General features: G+C 41.5%; 1 protein-coding gene across 3 annotated transcripts; it reads left to right on the forward strand.

The window, feature by feature from the left end:
* Window positions 1-279: 279 nt before the first annotated feature.
* On the forward strand, window positions 280-10050 carry LOC112250749 (FYN-binding protein 1). 3 transcript variants are annotated; one of them, XM_042322034.1, is made up of 14 exons: window positions 280-423; window positions 5271-5916; window positions 6275-6371; window positions 6567-6664; window positions 6904-6941; window positions 7092-7117; window positions 7372-7507; window positions 7779-7941; window positions 8095-8260; window positions 8719-8782; window positions 8972-9134; window positions 9363-9393; window positions 9541-9581; window positions 9791-10050. In XM_042322034.1, the coding sequence occupies exons 2-14, from the start codon at window positions 5325-5327 to the stop codon at window positions 9832-9834; spliced, it is 1659 nt and encodes a 552-aa protein (XP_042177968.1). In that variant the 5' UTR covers window positions 280-423; window positions 5271-5324; the 3' UTR covers window positions 9835-10050. The 3 variants fall into 3 exon arrangements, with proteins under 3 accessions (XP_042177968.1, XP_042177969.1, XP_024276920.1); XM_042322035.1 differs by lacking the exon at window positions 280-423 and adding an exon at window positions 3889-4310; XM_024421152.2 differs by lacking the exon at window positions 280-423 and adding an exon at window positions 4373-4473.
* The last annotated feature ends 12238 nt before the right edge of the window (window positions 10051-22288 follow it).

The raw sequence follows: 22288 nt of genomic DNA on the forward strand, positions 1-22288 counted from the left end.
TGGCAGTGGTCGCCAACTGGTAGGTCGCGGTCGACTGGTTGATCTCCAAGACATTTTTAGTAAATCACTGAACATGTCTGTAAAAAACCCAACGATAAAGCCTTTTTTATTGGTTTCGCGCTGTTGGAGGTACGTGTACTTGGTTCAGCAGCAGCCCTAGTTCCGGGAAGGCAAAGTGTTCTCATTTTTATCCATTTCATGTCTGAGGTAGAATTCCGCAGAGAGCAAGTCAAGTGCAACTATAGGCCTACCGCTGGCCAATCAGATAGCCCAGATCACCTTCTGCACAAGTTCCTCAAGCCATAGACTGTAAATATAAACCTCGAACGCACAGCAAAGCTGATACTGTGATATTTCAAAACGTGTAAAGCCATGATTAGAGAGAGACTCAACGAGTACAACAAAGAGCTGCTGTTTTTATGAGTAAGTTCATGTTTAAGTTGTTATTCAGCACTGTCAACTTTGTTCAACACTTGTATAAATCATAAAATGCACTTCAGACTGACCATCAGATCAGTCCATAAAAAAATCCCATTGTGATCATAGACCTACAAATTATTAAATATAATTTCAAAATGGTCTGAGAAGAACAATATTGGCAGGACAATTCAAGTATAGCCAATATGCAGTGATAATGTATTGGCATTGGCGATTTTAGCTTGTATATCTTGGTGAGGCAAACTCAATTCTTTTGGGGGGGGGGGCAATAAAAAAATACTGACAATTGAGATGTACAAACTATGGTACAAGGGGATGACGAGTGGATAAGAGGCAATCCGTAATTTTGATTAAGACATTAATGAGCGAGCTAAGACGGACGTAGTCAATATAACTATTTTTTCAGCACTTTTGAAATTTTAATTCAGAACATGGACCGTTCTTACAGTATTCTCCCTGAACACCAAGTCAGAACCGTAGGATAAATAATGGGGACATATAAGCAAACAATGAAAGCTCTTACAATGTTCGATGATGACATTTCTCTAAAACAGGCTATAGGCTAGGCTACATGTGCACCACCAAGTCAGAACAGTAGGGGGAAAGTGACCAAATTATTAGGATAAGGCACATGTCTGGTTCATCCTTGGGAGCAATTTCCAAATGCCTGAAGGTACCATGTTAATCTGTACAAACAATAGTGCGCAAGTATAAACACCATGGGACCACGCAGCCGTCATACCGCTCAGGAAGGAGACATGTTCTGTCTCCTAGAGATGAACGTACTTTGGTGCGAAAAGTGCAAATCAATCCCAGATCAACAGCAAAGGACCTTGTGAAGATGCTGGAGGAAACAGGTAAAAAGTATCTATAGCCACAGTAAAATGAGTCCTATAACGACATAACCTGAAGGCTGCTCAACAAGGAAGAAGCCACTGCTCCAAAACCGCCATTAAAAAGCCAGCCTACAGTTTGCAACTGCACATGGGGACAGAGATCGTACTTTTTAGAGAAATGTCCTCTGGTCTGATGAAATAAAAATCAAACTGTTTGGCCATAATGACCATCATTATGTTTGGAGGAAAAAGGGGGAGGCTTGCAAGCCGAAGAACACCATCCCAACCGTGAAGCACGGGGGTGGCAGCATCATGTTGTGGGGGTGCTTTGCTGCAGGAGGGACTAGTGCACTTCACAAAATAGATGGCTTCATGAGGAAGGACAATTATGTGGATATATTGAAGCAACATCTTCAAGACATCAGTCAGGAAGTCAAAGCTTGGTCGCAAATGGGTCTTCCAAATGGACAATGACCCCAAGCATACTTCCAAAGTTGTGGCAAATGGCTTAAGGACAACAAAGTCAAGCTATTGGAGTGGCCATCACAAAGCCCCGACCTTAATCCTATAGACAATTTGTGGGCAGAACTGAGAAAGTGTGTGCGAGCAAGGAGGCCTACAAACCTGACTCAGTTTCACCAGCTCTGTCAGGAGGAATGGGCTAAAATTCATCAAACTTATTGTGGGAAGCTTGTGGAAGGCTACCTGAAACGTTTGACCCAAGTTAAACAATTTAAAGGCAATGTTACCAAATACTAATTGAGTGTATGTAGACTTCTGACCCACTGGGAATGTGATGAAAGAAATAAAAGTTGAAATAAATCATTCTCTCTTCTATTATTCTGACATTTCACATTCTTAAAATAAAGGGGTGATCCTAACTGACCAAAGACAGGGAATTCTTACTAGGATTAAATGCCAGGAATGGTGAAAACGGAGTTTAAATGTATTTGGCTAAGGTGTATGTAAACTTCCGACTTCAACTGTATCTCCCTGGTATATTACATAATTTATGCAGCAGCATACAAGACAATTTTGGACTCACCTTGTTGTGCTGTGCCCACTTGAACAGGAAGGTGGCGTGGCGGTCCTTGTGGACAAATTTTGTTATCAAACTTTCTCATCAAAGTCTGGCATTCTTGGGATTGATGGTGCTTTCAATACAGGTGAGAATGTTTTAAAAAACAAGGTTGAATCATGACATCAGTGATCTTCAGGTCAGAGCTCTAGAAAGACTTGGAATTCTAAGTTGGATGACCGTTCAAAACGTATTTTCCCAGTTGGAGCTCGTTCCCCCCCCGAGTTCCCAGGGGTCTTGAACTCACTGAAGTCTGAGATTTCCCAGTTCTGAGTTTCCTTGGAGTTAGCCACTGATTCCTTCCAAACCACTCATTGTTAAATTTGCGATTTCCAACTTGTTGTGTGATGTTTATGTCCAATGGCCGATGAGCACCACTACGTTTTCTCTATAATTTCTCTTCATATGACAAGGATTGAAAAGGATTTGCCAGTAGATTGTTGACGTGATTGCTTGTCCGATGACTGCTTGTCTAGCTTGCTAGCTAAGATTTTGAAAGTATGATGTTGACATGATCGGTCCAATCAAAGCTATGGTAGCTTTAACGTGATTTGACGTCATTTTATCTGTGGCCAATGACTTTGAGCCTTCTTGGATGGTAATTTCTAATGTAACTCGATGGTAGCACCCAAGGTGCTTGAATTTTCGAGCTCTCCCTGTAGATTCTGCGGTGACGTAGTGTCCCAATGAGTGACAGAACACTGAGCCAATCACGGCGCAACTAGAGAACATTAGCTCCAAAAATAAAATAATAACAGGAGTTAGTTTTATAATAATAAAAAATGATTGAGTTAATAAAGCTGAATTTCTTTCTTGAGTAAGGCAGCTCCAAAATGCAAGTGTTTCAGCCTAGCTCAGTGCTTTCTGTGGTGGTGGGGCAGCCAGCGGAAAATACAGCGCGTAGGGGTTGGTAAACAGGTGGGGCTCAAAACAGGTGGGGCATTGCCCTGAATGATGTGTCGCCACTGTGTATTGGGCATAAACCTCATTGCTACAGAATTGTTTTTAATTGGTTAATGTTGCTTAGGCTTAGTTTCATGTTTGAAAGAAATCTGAGCGGTAGATCCCGGCTTGCATTTTGACTTAGAAAGGGATTTTGGGGACCACTGTTATATGGTAAAGACGAAAGAGTGACTTTCACATACTGCCTACTCTGTGATACAATCATCACTTGTTTAGATGGGCCATGATTCATTTCACTGTTCTCTGATTCAGTTAACAAATCCAACTTACAAACAATGCTGCAGGTTAGAATATAATTTATCTAGATTTAGGTAGCTAAAGAACAAAATAATGTCCACTATAAATTGCTCATCAGGATGTAGTGTGGAATAATCTGCTTTTCAGTTTGTAAATGACTCAATTAAGTGGAACATTTCAATTTGTACTCAAGCCATTTGATTGGTTGTTATTTATCTGTGTAAAAAGTAGTGGTTCAGTCAGTGATGAGAGGAATCATTGATATCACCAGTTAATTATTTACAATCAGCATACTTGTAACGTATACGCAGGGAGTCAGGAAGCAGGTGCAGAAGGTGAGGGCATACTGTGGCAACCTTGGACCTCTCGGTAGTGGGGGCCCCTGTCTGATGGGCGAAATAAAGATAGCACTGGAGTAGGAAGTCCCGTCATATTTGTCCGGGACAGACAATAGGGCATCACTGACCTGGGCGGACTGCTGGATGAGCTGGGGGACTGGCTCGCTGGGACGAATCGGTGTAGAGGGTCCTCTGCTAGTTGGAGCTGAATCCTCTCGGGTATTGTCGAAGGTTGTTGAGAACACGGCGGACCTCATCTATTACCGTACCCAGTTGAGCTAGCTGGTCATGGTGTTGACGGAGTAGGTGTTCCTATACGTCAACCATCTGGGAGATATCCTTAACTTCTGCTGCTTTCATATTTTCGTGAGGCAGTATTCTGTATTGTAAACACAAGGAGTCAGGAAGCAGGTGCAGAAGGTGAGTTTAATAATAATAAACATGAAGTTAATATAAAACAGGAGAAGCGTACTGAACGTAACCAAAACCAATACTGCCTGATGACAGAGGCTACTGAGGACTATTTGAAGGGAGAGTAATCAGAGCGGTGATGAAGTCTAGGTGGTTGCCAGGTGTTTGCCAGGTATGCACAATTTAATTAGATCTCCTATTTAATTAGATATTTGTTTAATCAGGTTTTTATTATTTGGAAACCAATTTTGCTTTAGCCTTTATACACCTATGCCATACACAAACTACACCTATATGTTAATAATATAACTCATGTGAACTCTTTCAGACAATTTTGGAATGTTCTATCTAGAGGCAATGCAAATGTCAAAGGGCACACAGTTCTGTTTTGAGTAATCAAGTGCTCGAGAACAATGCCATATAGGCTCCGTCTGTTGTGGTACAGAGACAGGTCTTTCTTATTTCCTCTGCGTGTCCCAATAAAAATATCAATAGCAAAACATGCACCTCATTGGCCCACTTATGACTGCGACTGCCATTTCTATGGCAACCACTGCAGAGGGATACATGAGGTTCGTAGGTATGTGGTTGTAGTTACTTCCTGCATCTCTTCATTGTTTCATTCTTGTAACCCTTAAATCTGCAAAGATCTCCCAATTCTTTCAGAGGTAACATTGATCATACAAGTGCATTGTCTGTGACAATCTGACCTACACTTGATAGCTGTGCCATGACCTCCATCTCAGAACATCTGCCCTAACTGGTTATATGGTAGTTTGGCTTGCATGTGACATGTGGTTTGGTTGCACCTACCATGTTAAATGTCAGTAGACCTGTAGTGTTTAGATGATTTGAAAGATTCTATTGAATGGATGTGGAAAGAAAGAGAGGTGTGTGGGGGTGGTTGCTCTGGTTTTTTTATTATTATAGCAAACTTCCTGCTTACGAACCTTGCTCCATCTGTTTCAGGGGGAGAGTGTGGATGTTCGTGCATTGAGGGCCAGGTTTCATGCCAAGGCTGACATGGCAGGTAGTCGAGACAGCACTTCTCCAAAACCTCCACTGCGAGGATTTGGGAGAGGAGGCCCGAGGTTGGCAGACGTCAGTGTTACAGCAAACGGAGGGGTCCGAAATAAACTCATGGTTCCCACACCACCACTTCCTGGATCAAGCTACTCCCCGGACCTTCAGAGGCTACCACCACGACATGTAAGGGCTGAACTGGAGGGCATGTCCACCAGCCCCGAGCCTCATAGTGTCTTCCACCACCTTCCACCATCACACCGACCCCACAGAGCAGCCAAGGAGCTATCCCTACCAGCACCCCCACCGACAAATATAGACCCACAAGGCAGGGTGAGAGTCACTGGGGAGCTTCTGCAGAACATGATGCTGAAGCATAAGGGAGTACACCCCGGCCCTACCAAGCCGACGCCCCCCTCCCTGCCCAGCCAGAGAAATTTTACAGGGGTGACCCCCCTGAGAAGGGCCCTGCCCCCTGAGGCTCCCAGCCCCATAAAACCCAGACGGCCCCCTCACATCAACCTGCAGGCCCATCAGAGAAGCACCAGGGCACCACACCTCGCAGGGCAACCAGGGTTAAGGAAGACTGACGGTACAGCTTGATTTCCAATGAAAAAGCACCCCCTCTATTACAAGTGTAAAAGGGGAAAACTGACTGAACACATGTATGGACTTACTGTAAACAGCATAGTAGCACAGGAAAGTCATCTGTTTATTTACAACCTATCAAGGTCAAGTATGCTGTGCACCTTATCTGGTTACTAAGTTAAAACCTCGACATATCTCTCTCTAAAATATTTTTTCCCCCTAATATTCTGTAAGAAATGAATGACGAAAAGAGGTGCTCAGACTGCCGCTGCAGAACACTGCCCTGTAATAAATCTGTTAATATTTAAATCATTTCAGACCTACTGTAAACCTAAAGTGCAGGTTGTTTCTATTCTACTCAGGTGGCAGTAGTCAGTCTCTCCCAGGGCTAGTCAGTTCCTCTGGCCCCCCAAGACTTCCAACCAAGCCCAGCAGCCTTCCACGGCAGTGTGCCCCAGTGTGAGTGTGCTCACTTGAAATGTCAAGTGTCGAGTGTTAAAGTGATAGTATGAACCAAGATTGGGAAGTCGTTCTTATATTTTGGCGTTTTTTTCCCCGTTACTATGTAGGCAAATGGTTACTGTACAGGAACACTGAAAAAGGTACATTTTCCACTTGATGTATTATTCCCTCTGATTCCTGTTGTCTCGTTAGACATTTCGAGGATGACCAGGGGGGATATGACGACGTAGGCCTTGATGTGAAACCACCTCCCCCGCCCCTAAATCACCCAGGGAGCTGGGACAAGAGTGGTATGACTGAAAATACCTGCTATTTAACCATGAACACATGCAAGAGATTCACTGGCTATTGTGAATTTAGTGCTGAATCAGGATGACTTGAGTTGACATGAATGTATGATTTACGTGAAAGCTTGTATTATGTACACATACTGTATCTCAATCCATCATTCCATAATGCATGTATTTGACATGTTTATCACTTGTTCATGCATGTCATCAATTGACCTTTTCTGCTATTTCACCCACAGACTCCTGGAATGACAATAGTTCTTCACGAGTAGATGAGGTAAGAACATTCTGTGGGAGCCTTCTATGTTTACCATCAGTGAGCATTCATGCAGAACACTGCTTCTGAATTACTTCTGAAATACTGTTCCTGAAAAACATGCTTTTCATGACATTTACCTTGAATCTATCTTTTTATTCCTGGCTACAGGGGAGCGATGGAAGTGATGTCAATAAGTAAGTGTAGTATAGCAATACAACTACATATTGTATGTTGAGTTCAAATATATTGGGTTTATGCTTGTCTTACAAGTAGACATCGCAATGCCTGTCATAGCACACTTGTAACAACCCATATCACAAGGCTAATGGAAAACATTTGAATAGTCCCATATCTGTTATAATATAATATGTTATAATATGGGCGTAAGAGCTGTCCACTGCAAATAGTATTACTGACCACTCATGTCTCTTTTCTTTTGAAATTTCAGAGGCAATGAACAGGAGGTGAAAAACACAAGTTCTGATAAGAAGAAACAGAAAGAGTTGAGGTGGCAGCAAGAGCAGGAGAAGAGAAATCAAAAGAAAAGACTGGAAAGGGACAAGAAATACAGAAAGAAATTTAAGGTGACGCACTACATTTCCATGCGCTAACCACTCACAAGTCCAGATATCCCCCCAAACAGTGACCTGTCTGTCATAACTCACTTGCTACATATGAATATCGAAACACGTTTCAGAGTTTTGGATATTCTCTTTGTGTTATTATGAGTATGTTTGCTTAATATGGAAATACAGTAATGTATTACAGTAATGTAACAGAGAACTCATTCATCTCTGTAGGTCAGAAACAACACTTTACAACCTTCTGTATGTATTTACTTTTACCCTTCCACAGCTGGGTACTGGGGACATAGATGTCCTTCACATGGGCAGGGTTCGACACGACTGGCAGGGGGGCAAGCATGATCTAAGTGTTCGGCAGGGAAACAGAGTGGAGATCATACGGGTTAAGAACAACCCCGATGGCAGGTGGCTAGCCCGCACACAGACTGGCACCTGTGAGTAAAACACTATTTAATTCCATAGAACTAAACAGCCCATATTTGTTCCGTATTTTATACTAGTTCGATATGTGCTGTGACAACGTTGAAAACCACCCATGTTGTGTACCTAAAGCTACCAAAAGCCAGTAATGAAGTGTTGCTTTGCAGATGGTTACATCATTAGCACATGTGTGGATGTGGATTATGAGGAAGTGAAACGTAAACTCAAACTGTCCAGAGCGCCTGACCCCTCACTGCCACCACCACCACTTCCTGTTCGTTCTGAAGACAATGACATCTATTATGATGTTGACTCCTCAGGAAACATGAACAGGTTGCTCTCCCATACACAAATATGCAAATGCACCCCCCCCACACACACACACAGAGAGATGACTATGATGATGTGCAAGGAACATCCAATAACTTCCTCCCTCCACCTCTTGTAAATTAGGTATTTGGCATTTGAATTTAATAGAAAAAATATGTACTTTTCAGATACACAGGAGGGTTAGTCAATGCCTTTCTCAGTCTGTGGTTTTTCTGAGTGTGGTGTTGCTTTGATAGCTTGCCACATTTGGCCTGTATGTTTACCTAAAACATGAAAATGGAGTTTTCTTGTATGTCAGTTTAGCTTGTATGTCTGTTGCATAGAGCATGCATTGCACTGAATATAAGTAAAGCAGTTGCTAATGGCTACAAAGAAGAAATAAGAGATAAAGTTGGCTACTGAAATAGGACAAAAACAACTTTTTGTGATCATACAAAAGGATGTGTGTCTTTATGTTCCAGTCTAGATCCAGTAATGAGAGAGATGCTGGAGAAAGATGAAAAGGAATTTAGAAAAAAGTTTAAGGTACATATTTTGCTCTTCTTGCAAATCTTCCAAGAAAACTGTTGAAAATTGGCATTTGACGCAATTCATGTGCACGCCCTGAAAAGCTCGATCACTCACTATTAGCCTACTCAACGATGTCATGTCATATGACATTACCAAGTCGTATAAAAAAAAAAAGTAAACATAACTTTTATTTTGTTCTTTCAGTTTGAGGGACCGATTTTGGTGTTACACAGCATGATGGTTGACCTGAACGCAAGCGTCAAGAAGACAGGAGGGATGGCTCTAGCTGTGGTTCAAGGAGAGATCCTGGAGGTCATTCAAGTCACCAGTGACAAAAAAGCCCTGTGTCGCAACAAGCAGGGGAAATGTATGTGAATACATCACCTTCTAGTGACAAGTCTGTAAAAGTCAGTTTTATATCTGATTAGGCTACTGGGCTATGTATGGTCGTAGTACAGCCAAAGATACTGGTAACTAACTAAAAGGTTTCCTCTTTTGTCTGTAGTGCAGCCTAATTATCAGTAAGAGATTCTAGATACATTATTCTAGCATGTGTCATTATTCTAATTGTTGCCTAATTTTCTTTCTCTCACAGATGGATATGTGCCCAGGGTTCTTCTACAGGCGTAGGTTTCTTATATATTTATTTAACACAATTATTTGGTCGATTATGAATCCAGAATCCCTGGTATTCAGTCACTGGTATCCTGTTTTGCTGTTGACAACTGTGTCATAATATTCTGGTTAATACTGTTTTCAATATTCCTTTTCAGGGAAGGAGATGATGTTTATGACGATGTCGATCATATCACCGGTATGTTATTATTATTATTTTTTACATTTTACTCTGGTTTCTTGAAAGGGTGCTACGCAGGAACAATTACTGTAAATCAAGCTAGTGGAGAGACTACGACGTCATTGTCCTGGCCGGCCCGAATTCCTAGACATGTTTTGTATACTCAGTGAATATGCTTAGTAGGAAAAGCGCAAGTCGATTTAACCCATTTCCTGGCCGCCTTACAGATATTTATGACAACGACAATGTCTATAATGACACAATCCACTGAAGCCCGGTTCCTTTCCTGACCAATGTGAATCACCAATACTGGACTCACAGTAATGCTCGTCTTCGATGGAAACACACACTCACTCCCTAAGAATTAAAAGAACAATCGGGGCATGAATGTTGTTTGCGGCAATTTGAAAACTATACTCTATGCCTTGTTCATGGCTGGGATTCTTGAGATTATTTGTTGAAAAATAAATACTTTTTTGTGAATATTTATTGTGTGTTATCATGTGTTATTACTAGAGGCGAAAGAAACACACCTATTTAGGAGAGGTGCTGACTAGCGGAATAGTACACCTGAGAAATTAAAGGAGAGCCGCACTCAGATGCAATAATTGAATAACCTATCCAACGTTTTGACAGACACGCTGTCTTCATCAGGGTATAATGACAATCACTGCGGGGTGACTCGTTTATATAGTGTCAAAGGACGCACACAGGTGTCTGTAATCATGGCCGGGTGTGGCCTGATATCATTGGTTAATTCTCATATATTAAAATGGCATACAAAAAACATAAATGGATAGCATACGATCATAGATACAATTTTAAAACTACAAACATTTACAATAGCAAAATCACAATAATGGCTTCAGATCAAAGTCTACGTTGAGACCGAAGGTAGCAAGGGTCTTTCAATTAAAGATACGGGTAGCCTCTCGTTTGAACAATAAATCCCTGTCCTAGGGAGGGTGACATGTTCGATGCCAATACAACGTAGGGACGAAATCGAGTGGTTAGATTCCAAAAAGTGGACTGCAACTGGGTAAATCGAGTTTTTGCACTTAATGGTGCTTCGATGCCCCGAGATTCGTACTTTTAATTCGCGCTTTGTTTTTACCCACGTCATTTTTTACCACAAGGACACGTTAGAAGACAAATAACTGCCTTAGTGGAGCACGTGATAACACCTTTGATTGGGATCTGTTTCCCTGTTTGAAGGATCTACATTTATAACTGCCATTACATTAAGCACAGCCATTACACTTGTGGTTGTCATCCAGTTAGTGCGCAAATAGACGTTGTGCAGGGATATCTTGAGAGTTTACCAATTGATCTCTGAGATTTCTGCCCCGCGAGAATACGACCAAGGGAGGGTCCGAAAACACATTACCGATACTGTCATCGGATCTTAGAATGTGCCAATGTTTGTGAACGATTCCCTTAATTTGTTCAGAGCACTTTGAATAGCGGATAGTTAAACGCAAGAATGCTTCTTTTTGCGAGACTGACCTTGAAAAGGCCATGTCTTCTTTTGTGTTTAATTTTCTCAATGGCAGTATTAATCTGACCAATTTTGTATCTCCTCTCCTTGAATTTTCTTTGCGACTCAGCCATATTTCTGTCGAAATTTGAATGATTTTGATTCGACAGAATTGGCTGTAGGGCAAACTCTTTTTCAAAGGAAGTGGGTGACAACTATCAGCCCTCAACAAACTGTTACGATCAGTAGGTTTCCTGTAAAGATCAGCGTAGAGAACATTATCCTCACACAAGATCTGAAGATCAAGGAAACTGATTTGACGTGTGTCAGATTGCATAGTAAATCTCAGATGCTCAGAACAGGAGTTAAGAAAAGCATAGAACGCCTGGAGCTGTTTTGCATCATCCCTCCATATAACAAAAATATCATCAATATACCGTTTCCACATAATAATGTTAGGCAAGTAAATATTTTTGAGAGGATTGAAAATGGACTGTTTCTCCATGTAACCCACATACAAATTAGCTTAGTTAGGAGCTATGTGGGATCCCATAGCAGTACCCTTCGTCTGAATAAAGAAATCACTTAGAAACATGAAGTAGTTGTGTGTGAGTACTATTTCAGCCAATGTTATAATGCATGCACTGGAAGGTAGTTCATTAGAGTCACGTTGCAGAAGAAAATGTTCCATAGCTTCAATTACCGCCCTCATGTGGAATATTTGTGTATTACGGGGAGGGGATCAAGAGATTCAATAATAGAGATCATACTGCTGGTGTCCTTTACAAAGGAGGGGAGCTGTTCTGTGAGTGGTCTAATAAAGTCAACAAAAGTCGATAGAGGGACCATTACTGCATCAATGCCCGCTACAATAGGGCACCCTGGAGGTTTTGTAACATTCTTGTGTAATTTCGGCAAAGTATAGAAAGTGCCAATTTTAGGGTGTTGAATAGCCAAAAAGTCGTGTTATTTTTTGTTTCTGACCAGAACTTAAATACCCATCTAGGACAGTAAAGATCGTGTTCTGAAATTGGGCAGTAGGGTCACTTCTGAGTTTCTTGTAAAAGGTGTTGTCAAGCAGTTGTCTATGACACCCATTTACAAGAACTGTCCTATCCATGAGTACAACCGACCCACCCTTATCAGCAGGACGAATAAGGACTGACGTATCGGATTGTAAATCAAGCAAAGCTTGTTTTTCATCCTGAGGTAAATGATGGAAAGATATGTACTCCTGTTTGTTCTTAAGGAGATGAACAACATATTTTTCAACGAGTCTGCAATATGTCTCAATAGAGTGATTGCGATTGGCTAGAGGTACAAAATAACTCTTACTTCTAAAAGGAGTCGGAGTATGTGCAGGTGAGCAACCTACACGTTCAGTAGAAATATCACGATTAGGGGAGCTAAAGTATTCCTTTAAACGGATGTTTCTAAAAAATAAATAAACTTAAACATGTCTACCTTAACATTGAAATCATTGCACTGAGTTGTAGGCACAAAAGATAACCCTTTATTAAGCACGGAGACATGGGCAGGGCTCAATATCTTGCTTGATAAATTAAAGACACTCAGTCCTGTGGGTTCTGCCTCTGGTGGTCGTTTCTTCTTACCCCGTCGGGTGCGGCATCTCGTCGGTGTGCGTGCCCACGACCACCTCCGCCCTTCCGTCGGCCCAGTCTCTCGTTGGAGGTGGTGAGGGCCCTTGGAGTGTGGTGTCAGGAAAATAACCTCTCACTCAATGTCAGCAAAACAAAAGAGATGATCGTGGACTACAGGAAACAGCAGAGGGAGCACCCCCCTATCCACATCAACGGGACAGCAGTGGAGAAGGTGGAAGGTTTTAAGTTCCTCGGTGTACATATCACCGATAAACTGAAAAGGTCCACACACACAGACAGTGTGGTGAAGAAGGCACAGCAGCGACTCTTCATCCTCAGGAGGCTGAAAAAATGTGGCTTGTCACCGAAAACCCTCATTAACTTTTACAGGTGCACAATCGAGAGCATCCTGTCGAGCTGTATCACCACCTGGTACGGTAACTGCATCGCCCCCACAAGGGCTCTCCAGAGGGTGGTGCGGTCTGCACAACGCATCACTGGGGGCAAACTACCTGCCCTCCAGGACACCTAAAACACCCGATGTCACAGGAAGGCAAAAAAGATCAAGGACAATAACCACCCAAGCCACTGCTTGTTCACCCCGCTTCCATCCAGAAGGTAAGGTCAGTACAGGTGCATCAAAGCTTGGACAGAGAGATTGAAAAACAGCTTCTATCTCAAGGCCTTCAGATTGTTAAACAGCCATCACTAGCACAGAGAGGCGGCTGCCTACCTACAGACTTGATATCATTGGCCACTTTAATAAATGGAACACTAGTCACTTTAATAATGCCACTTTAAGAATGTTTTCATATATCGCATTACTTATCTCATATGTATATACTGTATCCTACACTGTATCCTACACTATCTATTGCATCTTAGCTGCTCTGTCACTGTTCATCTATATATTTTAGATTTATATATTCTTATCCCATTCCTTTACTAGATTGTGTGTATTAGGTTTTGCTGTGGAATTGTTAGATATTACCTGTTAGATACTGCTGCACTGTCGGATCTAGAAGCATAAGCATTTTACTACACTCGCAACAACATCTGCTAACCATGTGTATGGGACCAATAAAATTGTATTTTACTCAATTAATCATACAATTGGTTGGCAATAAAGCATTTATACTCATTTATAAGCACTCATGGAAATGACCAAGTGAAATATTTTCCTTAGCTTGACTACTACCCCTTTTCACAAAGTAAATATTTGAATTTGTGTTCTATTACTGCTGCCTGGCTGAAAATCACTGCAGCACCTCCTGTTCAAATACAATAATAGTCCAGGCTTTGCGGGATCCTTTGGATGCCAGGACACGCATATTGCAATATCAAAATTAACTCTGAAACTACAATATTAATTTGGGGACAGGTCGAAACACATTAAACATTCATGGCCATTTAGCTAGCTAGCTTTCTGTTGCTAGCTAACTGTTGCCAGCTAATTTGTCCTGGGATATAAACATTGGGTCATTATCTTACCTGAAATGCACAAGGTCATTTTTTTCTGGATCTTTGTAGAATTTTGACCCTTTTTGGGTCACACAAAATTGTGTGTTCTCTACTCGACAATTAATCCACAGATAAAAGAGGAAACCTAGTTAGTTTCTAGTAATCTCTCCTTCTTCAGTCTTCTTCTTTTTCTGTGGACTTCATATGGCGGTTGGCAACAAACTTTAAGGTGCATTACCACCACCAACTTGACTGAAGTGTGGACCTCAGTTCACCTTTCAATCCCTCACGTGGGTATATACAGCTAAAAACCAATGGGAGAGGCGAGACTTGCAATGCGTCACGCAACAAAAATAGCAGACGCACATTGACGCATGCGAGCAGTTTGGATGAAATTATAATTTTTTGTTTCGTTTTTTTGTCTGTTTTTCATGTTATTTTGGCATTATTATGTGTCATATTAGTTTGAAAACAATGTTTAAAAAATTTGAGTTAATAAAGCTGCATACAAACAACTTTTTTGCTTTCTTGAGTAAGGAAGCTCCAAAATACAGGTGTTTCAGCCTACCTCAGTGCTTTCTGTGGTGGTGGGGCAGCCAGAGGAAAGTACAGAGCATAGGTGGTTGATAATGTTCTCTAGTTGTGCCGTGATTGGCTCAGTGTTCTGTCACTCATGGGGACTCTATGTCACCGCAAAATCTACAGGGAGAGTAAGAAAGTTCAAGCCCCTTGGGTGCTGCCATAGATTTACATTAAAAGTGCCCATCCAAGAAGGCTCAAGACCATTGGCCACAGATAAAATGGCGTCAAATCACGTTATATCTACCATAGCTTTGATTGGGCTGATCATGTCAACATCATACTTTCAAATTCTTAGCTAGCATGGTACAAAAGCAGTCATCATCATGAATCAAGTCAACAATCTACTGGCAAATCCTTTTCAGTCCTTGTCATATGAAGAGAAATGACAGATAAAACGTATCAATGTTCATCTGCCATCGGACATAAACATTACACAACAAGTTGGAAATCTCTAATTCAACAATGACTGTTTTGGAAAGAATCAGTGGCTAACTGCAAGTGTTGCAAAGCAATCACTAGCCTGCTATTCGGTGGAGAGAGTGTGTGGTCCAAGTCTGGATTTAAGGATCTCTTTTCCAAGTTTTAAAAGGATAAACATTCAAATGCCAAACCATGGGCCAGAAAAGGTTGAATACATTGGCCATGCTGTCAATCCAGCATGACTTCTGCCTCATTCAAACAACTGGAAACTCATAAACTAGGAAATCTCAGACTTCAGGGAGTTCAAGACAACTGGGAATTCGGGAAAAAACGAGATCCAACTGGGAAAATACGTTTTGAACTGTCATCCAACTCAGAATTCCATGTCTGGAACTGGGGCTTCTTTCTAGAGCTCCGACCTGAAGATCACTGACGTCATGATTCAACCTTGTTCCAGTTGTCTTGAAAGCACTATAAATCCCGTGAATGCTAGACTTTGATGACAAAGTTTCATGACAAAAATTTCCAATGAGAAGGACCGCCGCTCCACCTTCCTGTTCAAGTAAGCTCAGCACAACAAGGTGAGTCCAAAAAATGTATTGTACGCTGGAGATATGTATACTGTAGCTAATGAAATAATACTAAGTGTATGTTGTGTAGTAAGCTGTTAGTAGCCCATGTGCCTGACCTTAATAATTTGGTCCTTTTCCCACTCATAACTTAGCCTACTGTTCTAACTTAGTGGTGCACATGTAGCCTATAGCCTGTTTGAGAGAAATGTGATCATTGAATATTGTAAGAGCTTTCGTTGTCTGCTTATATGCCCCCTTAGGGTACAGGCAGAATACTGTAAGAATGCCCATGTTCTGAATACTGTCCTGCACATTTCAAAAGTGAACGATGGTGCCGCCAGACATGGCAGCTCTGCTTCTAGGTCCTAAGCAACTTTGCACTATTTAGTTTTTTTGTGTGTTATTTCTTACAAGCATTTCACTACACCCGCAATAACATATGCTAAATATATGTATGTGACCAATACATTTGATTTGACTTGAAGTGCTGAACAAATAGTTATATTGACTAAGTCAGCTTTAGCTCGCTCATTAATGTCTTAATAGAAATTACGGATTGCCTCTTATCTGCTATGTTTTTTTAAAGGCAGTAAATGAGACCGAATGAACAGTTTTGCTGCCATACAAGGCTCCGCTTACAGCCAGGTGTAACAGTGGTAAGGATTCACTCAATGGTGCTGAAAAGTAAGCTCTGCTGTTTGGACAGCTTTGTAGGCCCTAACAGTTTGCGGGCACCGTTTGTCACCATTATAGTGCAATTCATGTATTGTTTAGTGTTGTGTTGTGTAGTGGCTCTGCTGGCATGCATCAACAACAACAAAAAGTTAAATTTACCCAACCAAGATTTACATGCTAAATTCGCCACGGGAAATGATTGAATAACATGTATGTGTAAATGTATTTCGTTGGGATTTAGGGTAGGGACGTCCCAAGGATCTTGGATTGAACTACCTGTAAAACATTTGCTCTGTTGCACAAATTGTTAAAGAAATCTGTATGAGGCCCTACATCCATCCTGCCCTGCCTTTCTAAAGTCTTTGAAGGCCAAGTTAATAAACAGATCACTGACCATTTCGAATCCCACCGTACCTTCTCCGTTGTGCAATCCGGTTTCCGAGCTGGTCACGGGGGCACCTCAGCCTCGCTCAAGGTACTAAACAATATCATAACCGCCATCGATAAAAGACAGTACTGTGCAGACGTCTTCATCGACCTGGCCAAGGCTTTCGACTCTGTCAATCACCATATTCTTATCGGCAGACTCAATAGCCTTGGTTTCTCAAATGACTGCCTCGCCTGGTTCACCAACTACTTCGCAGACAGAGTTCAGTGTGTAAAATTGGAGGGCCTGTTGTCCGGACCTCTGGCAGTCTCTATGGGGGTACAACAGGGTTCAATTCTTGGGCCGACTCTTTTCTCTGCATACATCAACGATGTCGCTCTTGCTGCGGGTGATTCCCTGATCCACCTCTACGCAGACGATACCATTCTGTATACCTCTGGCCCTTCTTTGGACACTGTGTTAACTAACCTTCAAACGAGCTTCAATGCCACACAACACTCCTTCTGTGGCCTCCAACTGCTCTTAAACGCTAGCAAAACCAAATGCATGCTTTTCAACCATTCACTGCCGCACCTGCCTGCCCGACTATTATCACTACTCTGGACGGTTCTGACCTAGACTACGTGGACAACTACAAATACCTAGGTGTCTGGCAAGACTGTAAACTCTCCTTCCAGACTCATATCAAACATCTCCAATCCAAAATCAAATCTAGAATCTGTTTTCTATTTCGCAACAAAGCCTCCTTCACTCACGCCGCCAAACTTACCCTAGTAAAACTGACTATCCTACCGATCCCCGACTTCGGCGATGTCATCTACAAAATAGCTTCCAATAGACTACATCCAATTTGCTGAGTAGAGTATCACAGTGCCATCCGTTTTGTTACCAAAGCGCCTTATACCACCCAACACTGCGACCTGTATGCTCTAGTCGGCTGGCACTCGCTAAATATTCATCGCCAGACCCACTGGCTCCAGGTCATCTATAAGTCTTTGCTAGGTAAAGCTCTGCCTTATCTCAGCTCACTGGTCATGATAACAACACCCACCCGTAGCACGCGCTCCAGCAGATATATCTCACTGATCATCCCCAAAGCCAACACTTCCTTTGGCCACCTTTCCTTCCAGTTCTCTGCTGCCAGTGACTGGAATGAATTGCAAAAATCGCTGAAGCTGGAGACTTACATTTCCCTCACTAACTTTAAACATCAACTATCTGAGCAGCTAACCGACCGCTGCAGCTGTACGTAGTCCATCTGTAAATAGCCCACCCAATCTACCTTCCTCATGCCCATATTGTTTTTATTTACTTTGCTGCTCTTTTGCACACCAGTATCACTACTTACACACCATCATCTGCTCATCTATCACTCCAGTGTTAATCTGCCATATTGTAATTACTTTGCTACTATGGCCTTTATTTATTTATTGCCTCACCTCCTCATGCCATTTGCACAAACTGTATATAGACTTTATTTTTTTTTCTATTGTGTTATTGACTGTACGCTTGTTTATTCCATGTGTAACTCTGTGTTGTTTTTTCTGTTGCACTGCTTTGCTTTATCTTGGCCAGGTCGCAGTTGTAAATGAGAACTTGTTCTCAACTAGCTTACCTGGTTAAATAAAGGTGAGAAAAATAGTACTGTATTTCACTCAACGTTGTGACTCGTGTAAACCTTCATCCTGAAAAAGATTACGTCTGTCACGTGCATTTACAGCTTGTTACTTTGACGCTTTCAACACGGGCGGGATCAATTTGATTAACATTTGAAGTGAACAAAGCTGTGTGCTCCTGAATTTTAGACCACGACTGCTGTGTTTAGAGGTACATAATGCAAGAGTCCTTGCAGTCGCTTGTGAATGTGCTCGCGTCGTACAGAGGAAGAGATAAAGTGTACACTCCCAAGTTGTTCACCCCAACACACTCCTCCCACATCAGCACAATGGACATTGAGAGCAGGTAAATAGAGAGAAATAATTGAAGACGTGAAGGTCCTCTATCCAGACTTGTGGCCTGAAGAGCTGGACATTCAGTTTGGAGACAATGCAGTGAGACACCTGTGCGAGGTGTTCAGAGTAGATGGGATGGAGAGTGTTCGGGGATTCCGATTAGTTCAAGGATTCCAAAGCTACAAAAACGCAGGTCTCCTTGTCACCTCTGAAGGCAGTAGAAACCATTGCCATATCCACCAGTAAATGCAAGTGTAAATTCAGCAGCATGAATGACATCCTGACAGGCAAGCAAAATGCGCTCGCAGTCAGCCACCTATCCAATCTGCTTTTCCTCAAACGCAGCAGTCCACCACTGCAGCTGTTCAGCCCCTCGCCATATGTGAAGGCATGGCTAAGTAAAGGAAGGAGACACGCCAACACAACTGACTGCCCTGCCGCTGCCAAAGAAGACACTGTCACGCCCTGGTCTTAGTATTTTGTGTTTTCTTTATTATTTTGGTCAGGCAAGGGTGTGACATGGGTTATTTTTGTGGTGTGTTTTGTCTAGGGTTTTTTTGTAGGTTATGGGATTGTGGTTAGTGGGGTTGTCTAGAAAAGTCTATGGTTGCCTGGAGTGGTTCTCAATCAGATGCAGGTGTTTATTGTTGTCTCTGATTGGAAACCATATTTAGGCAGCCATATTCTTGGAGTGTTTTGTGGGTGATTGTTCCTGTCTCAGTGTTTGTTTGCACCAGATAAGGCTGTTTAGGTTTTCACGTTTATTGTTTTGTATTTGTTTGTGTTTATATTTTATTAAACATGTATCGAAATAACCACGCTGCATTTTGGTCCGCCTCTCCTTCGACGGAAGAAAACCTTAACAGACACATACAGTTGAAGTCAGTTTACACACACAAATAAATTTAAACTCAGTTTTTCACAATTCCTGACATTTGATCCTTGTAAAAATTCCCTGTCTTAGGTCAGTTAGGATCACCACTTTATTTTAAGAATGTGAAATGTCCAAATAATAGTAGAGAGAATTATTTATTTCAGCTTTTATTTCTTTTATCACATTCCCAGTGGGTCAGAAGTTTACATACACTCAATTAGTATTAGGTAGCATTGCCTTTAAATTGTTTAACTTGGGTCAAACGTTTCAGGTAGCCTTCCACAAGCATCCCACAATAAGTTGGGTGAATTTTGGCCCATTCCTCCTTACAGAGCTGGTGGACAATGGACAATGACTCCAAGCATACTTCCAAAGTTGTGGCAAAATGGCTTAAGGACAACAAAGTCAAGCTATTGGAGTGGCCATCACAAAGCCCTGACCTCAATCCTATAGACAATCTGTGGGCAGAACTGAAAAAGCGTGTGCGAGAAAGGAGGCCTACAAACATGACTCAGTTATGTTTGTAGGCCTCCTTGCTCGCACGCTTTTTCAGTTCTGCCCACAGATTAGGGCCGTTAATGGGATCGATATGACAACAGCCAGTGAAAGTGCAGGGCGCCAAATTCAAAACAACAGAAATCTCATAATAAAAATTCCTCAAGCATACAAGTATCTTATACCATTTTAAAGGTAATCTTGTTTTTAATCCCACCAAAGTGTCCGATTTCAAATAAGCTTTACAGCGAAAGCACCACAAACGATTATGTTAGGTCAGAGCCAAGCCACAGGAAACACAGCCATTTTTCCAGCCAAAGAGAGGAGTCACAAAAAGCACAAATAGAGATCAAATGAATCACTAACCTTTGATGATCTTCCTCAGATGACACTCATAGGACTTCATGTTACACAATACATGTATGTTTTGTTCGGTAAAGTTCATATTTATATAAAAAATCTCAGTATACATTGGGTGCGTTATGTTCAGTAGTTCCAAAAACATCCGGTGAATTTGCAGAGAGTCACATCAATTTACAGAAATACTCATCATAAATGTTGATGAAAATACAAGTGTTATACATGGAATTAAAGATATACTTCTCCTTAATGCAACAGCTGTGTCAGATTTTTAAAAAGCATTACGGAAAAAGCAAACCATGCTATAATCTGAGAACAGCGCTCAGAAAACAAATACATATTTCCTCCATGTTAGAGTCAACAGAAGTCAGAAATAACATTATAAATATTCACTTACCTTTAATGATCTTCATCAGAATGCACTCCCAGGAATCCCAGGTCCACAATAAATGTTTCATTTGTTCGGTAATGTCCATCATTTATGTCCAAATAGCTACTTTTGTTCGCGCGTTTGGTAAACAAATCAAAACTCACGAAGCGCGTTCACTAGTTGAAGACGAAATGTCAAAATGTTCCGTTACAGACCGTAGAAACTTGTCAAACGATGTATGGAATCGATCTTTAGGATGTTTTTCACATAAAGCTTCAATAAATATTCCAACTGGAGAATTCCTTTGTCTTCAGAAAAGCAAAGGAACGGAAGATACCCCTCATGTGAAATGCGCGTGACCAGTGCGTGACTGCTGCCAGACCTCTGACTCAATCCACTCTCATTCGGCCCCACTTCACAGTAGAAGCCTCAAACAAGTTTCTAAAGACGGTTGACATCTAGTGGAAGCTGAAAATCGACCAACCTCAGACTTCCCACCAGGAGTTGGACTTTTTTCTCAGGTTTTTGCCTGCCATATGAGTTCTGTTATACTCACAGACATCATTCAAACAGTTTTAGAAACGTCAGAGTGTTTTCTATTTCTAATAATATGCATATATTAGCAACTGGGACTGAGGAGCAGGCAGTTTACTCTGGGCACCTCTGGCACCTTTTCATCCAAGCTATTCAATACTGCCCCATGCAGCCATAAGAAGTAAGAAAAAACACGTTTTTGAAATGTGTTTTTATGGCACACATAGGGACCAACGATACCAGTAAAACAACATGCAAAGGCAACAGGGTATCTGAACTTTGTTGTCGATCAAATGCATCCCTTCATGGTATATTCTTGCTGGAACCATTCATTATGAATCCTACCCTAGCCTTGTGGCATAAAGTAATATCCAGTGGAACAAACCCATCGGCAGATAGATACATTGCTGCAATAAAGGGACGCACCTGATTGGCATTGACGTTCAGATATTATGTGGCATTCAAACGTTTATCTACCAGTATCAATGGGCATTATGTCTGAAACTAAAACACCCTACAACATCAAACTGCCACGCAATAAGTATCCCAGCTTTCACCAGGTCAGTCTATTTCATGGAATTGGAGGTCTACCAGATAAAGGTGCCACTCATTTATTCCTTCTTTTTTTTACTCCAGCCACACAGGGTGCAATTGGAGAAATAGAAACAGCGCCAACAAAATGTTTTATTATCTTACTTAAAAGTTCACTGTAATATAGAATAACCAATTATATTAACCCATATTTTAAGTTGGCATCGTATGGTTTGAAATGGTCATCACGTGGATGAATTTTCTACTAAAAAAAACATATCAAGTTTACTTCGATCTTGATGTGAAGGTGTGTGTGTGCTTTGACAATTTAACATTTCATAAACAGCACTACCCTTAGGCTACTGCAGCCTCTGCAGCCTCATTTTACCCGCGATATCAAAGTAATTTTTAGTAAGTCACGAAAATGAAATAA

The sequence above is a fragment of the Oncorhynchus tshawytscha genome, linkage group LG05 (genome assembly GCF_018296145.1).
Source record: "Oncorhynchus tshawytscha isolate Ot180627B linkage group LG05, Otsh_v2.0, whole genome shotgun sequence".
Lineage (NCBI taxonomy): Eukaryota > Metazoa > Chordata > Actinopteri > Salmoniformes > Salmonidae > Oncorhynchus > Oncorhynchus tshawytscha.

Excerpts from the sequence above, each read along its gene's own strand:
- LOC112250749 (XM_024421152.2), top strand. The coding sequence starts at position 4,441 with ATGAAGTCTAGGTGGTTGCCAGGTGTTTGCCAG. Across the intron at positions 6,372-6,566 it reads CCACGGCAGTGTGCCCCAGT|ACATTTCGAGGATGACCAGG; the intron begins GTGAGTGTGCTC and ends TTGTCTCGTTAG. Across the intron at positions 8,783-8,971 it reads AATTTAGAAAAAAGTTTAAG|TTTGAGGGACCGATTTTGGT; the intron begins GTACATATTTTG and ends TTGTTCTTTCAG.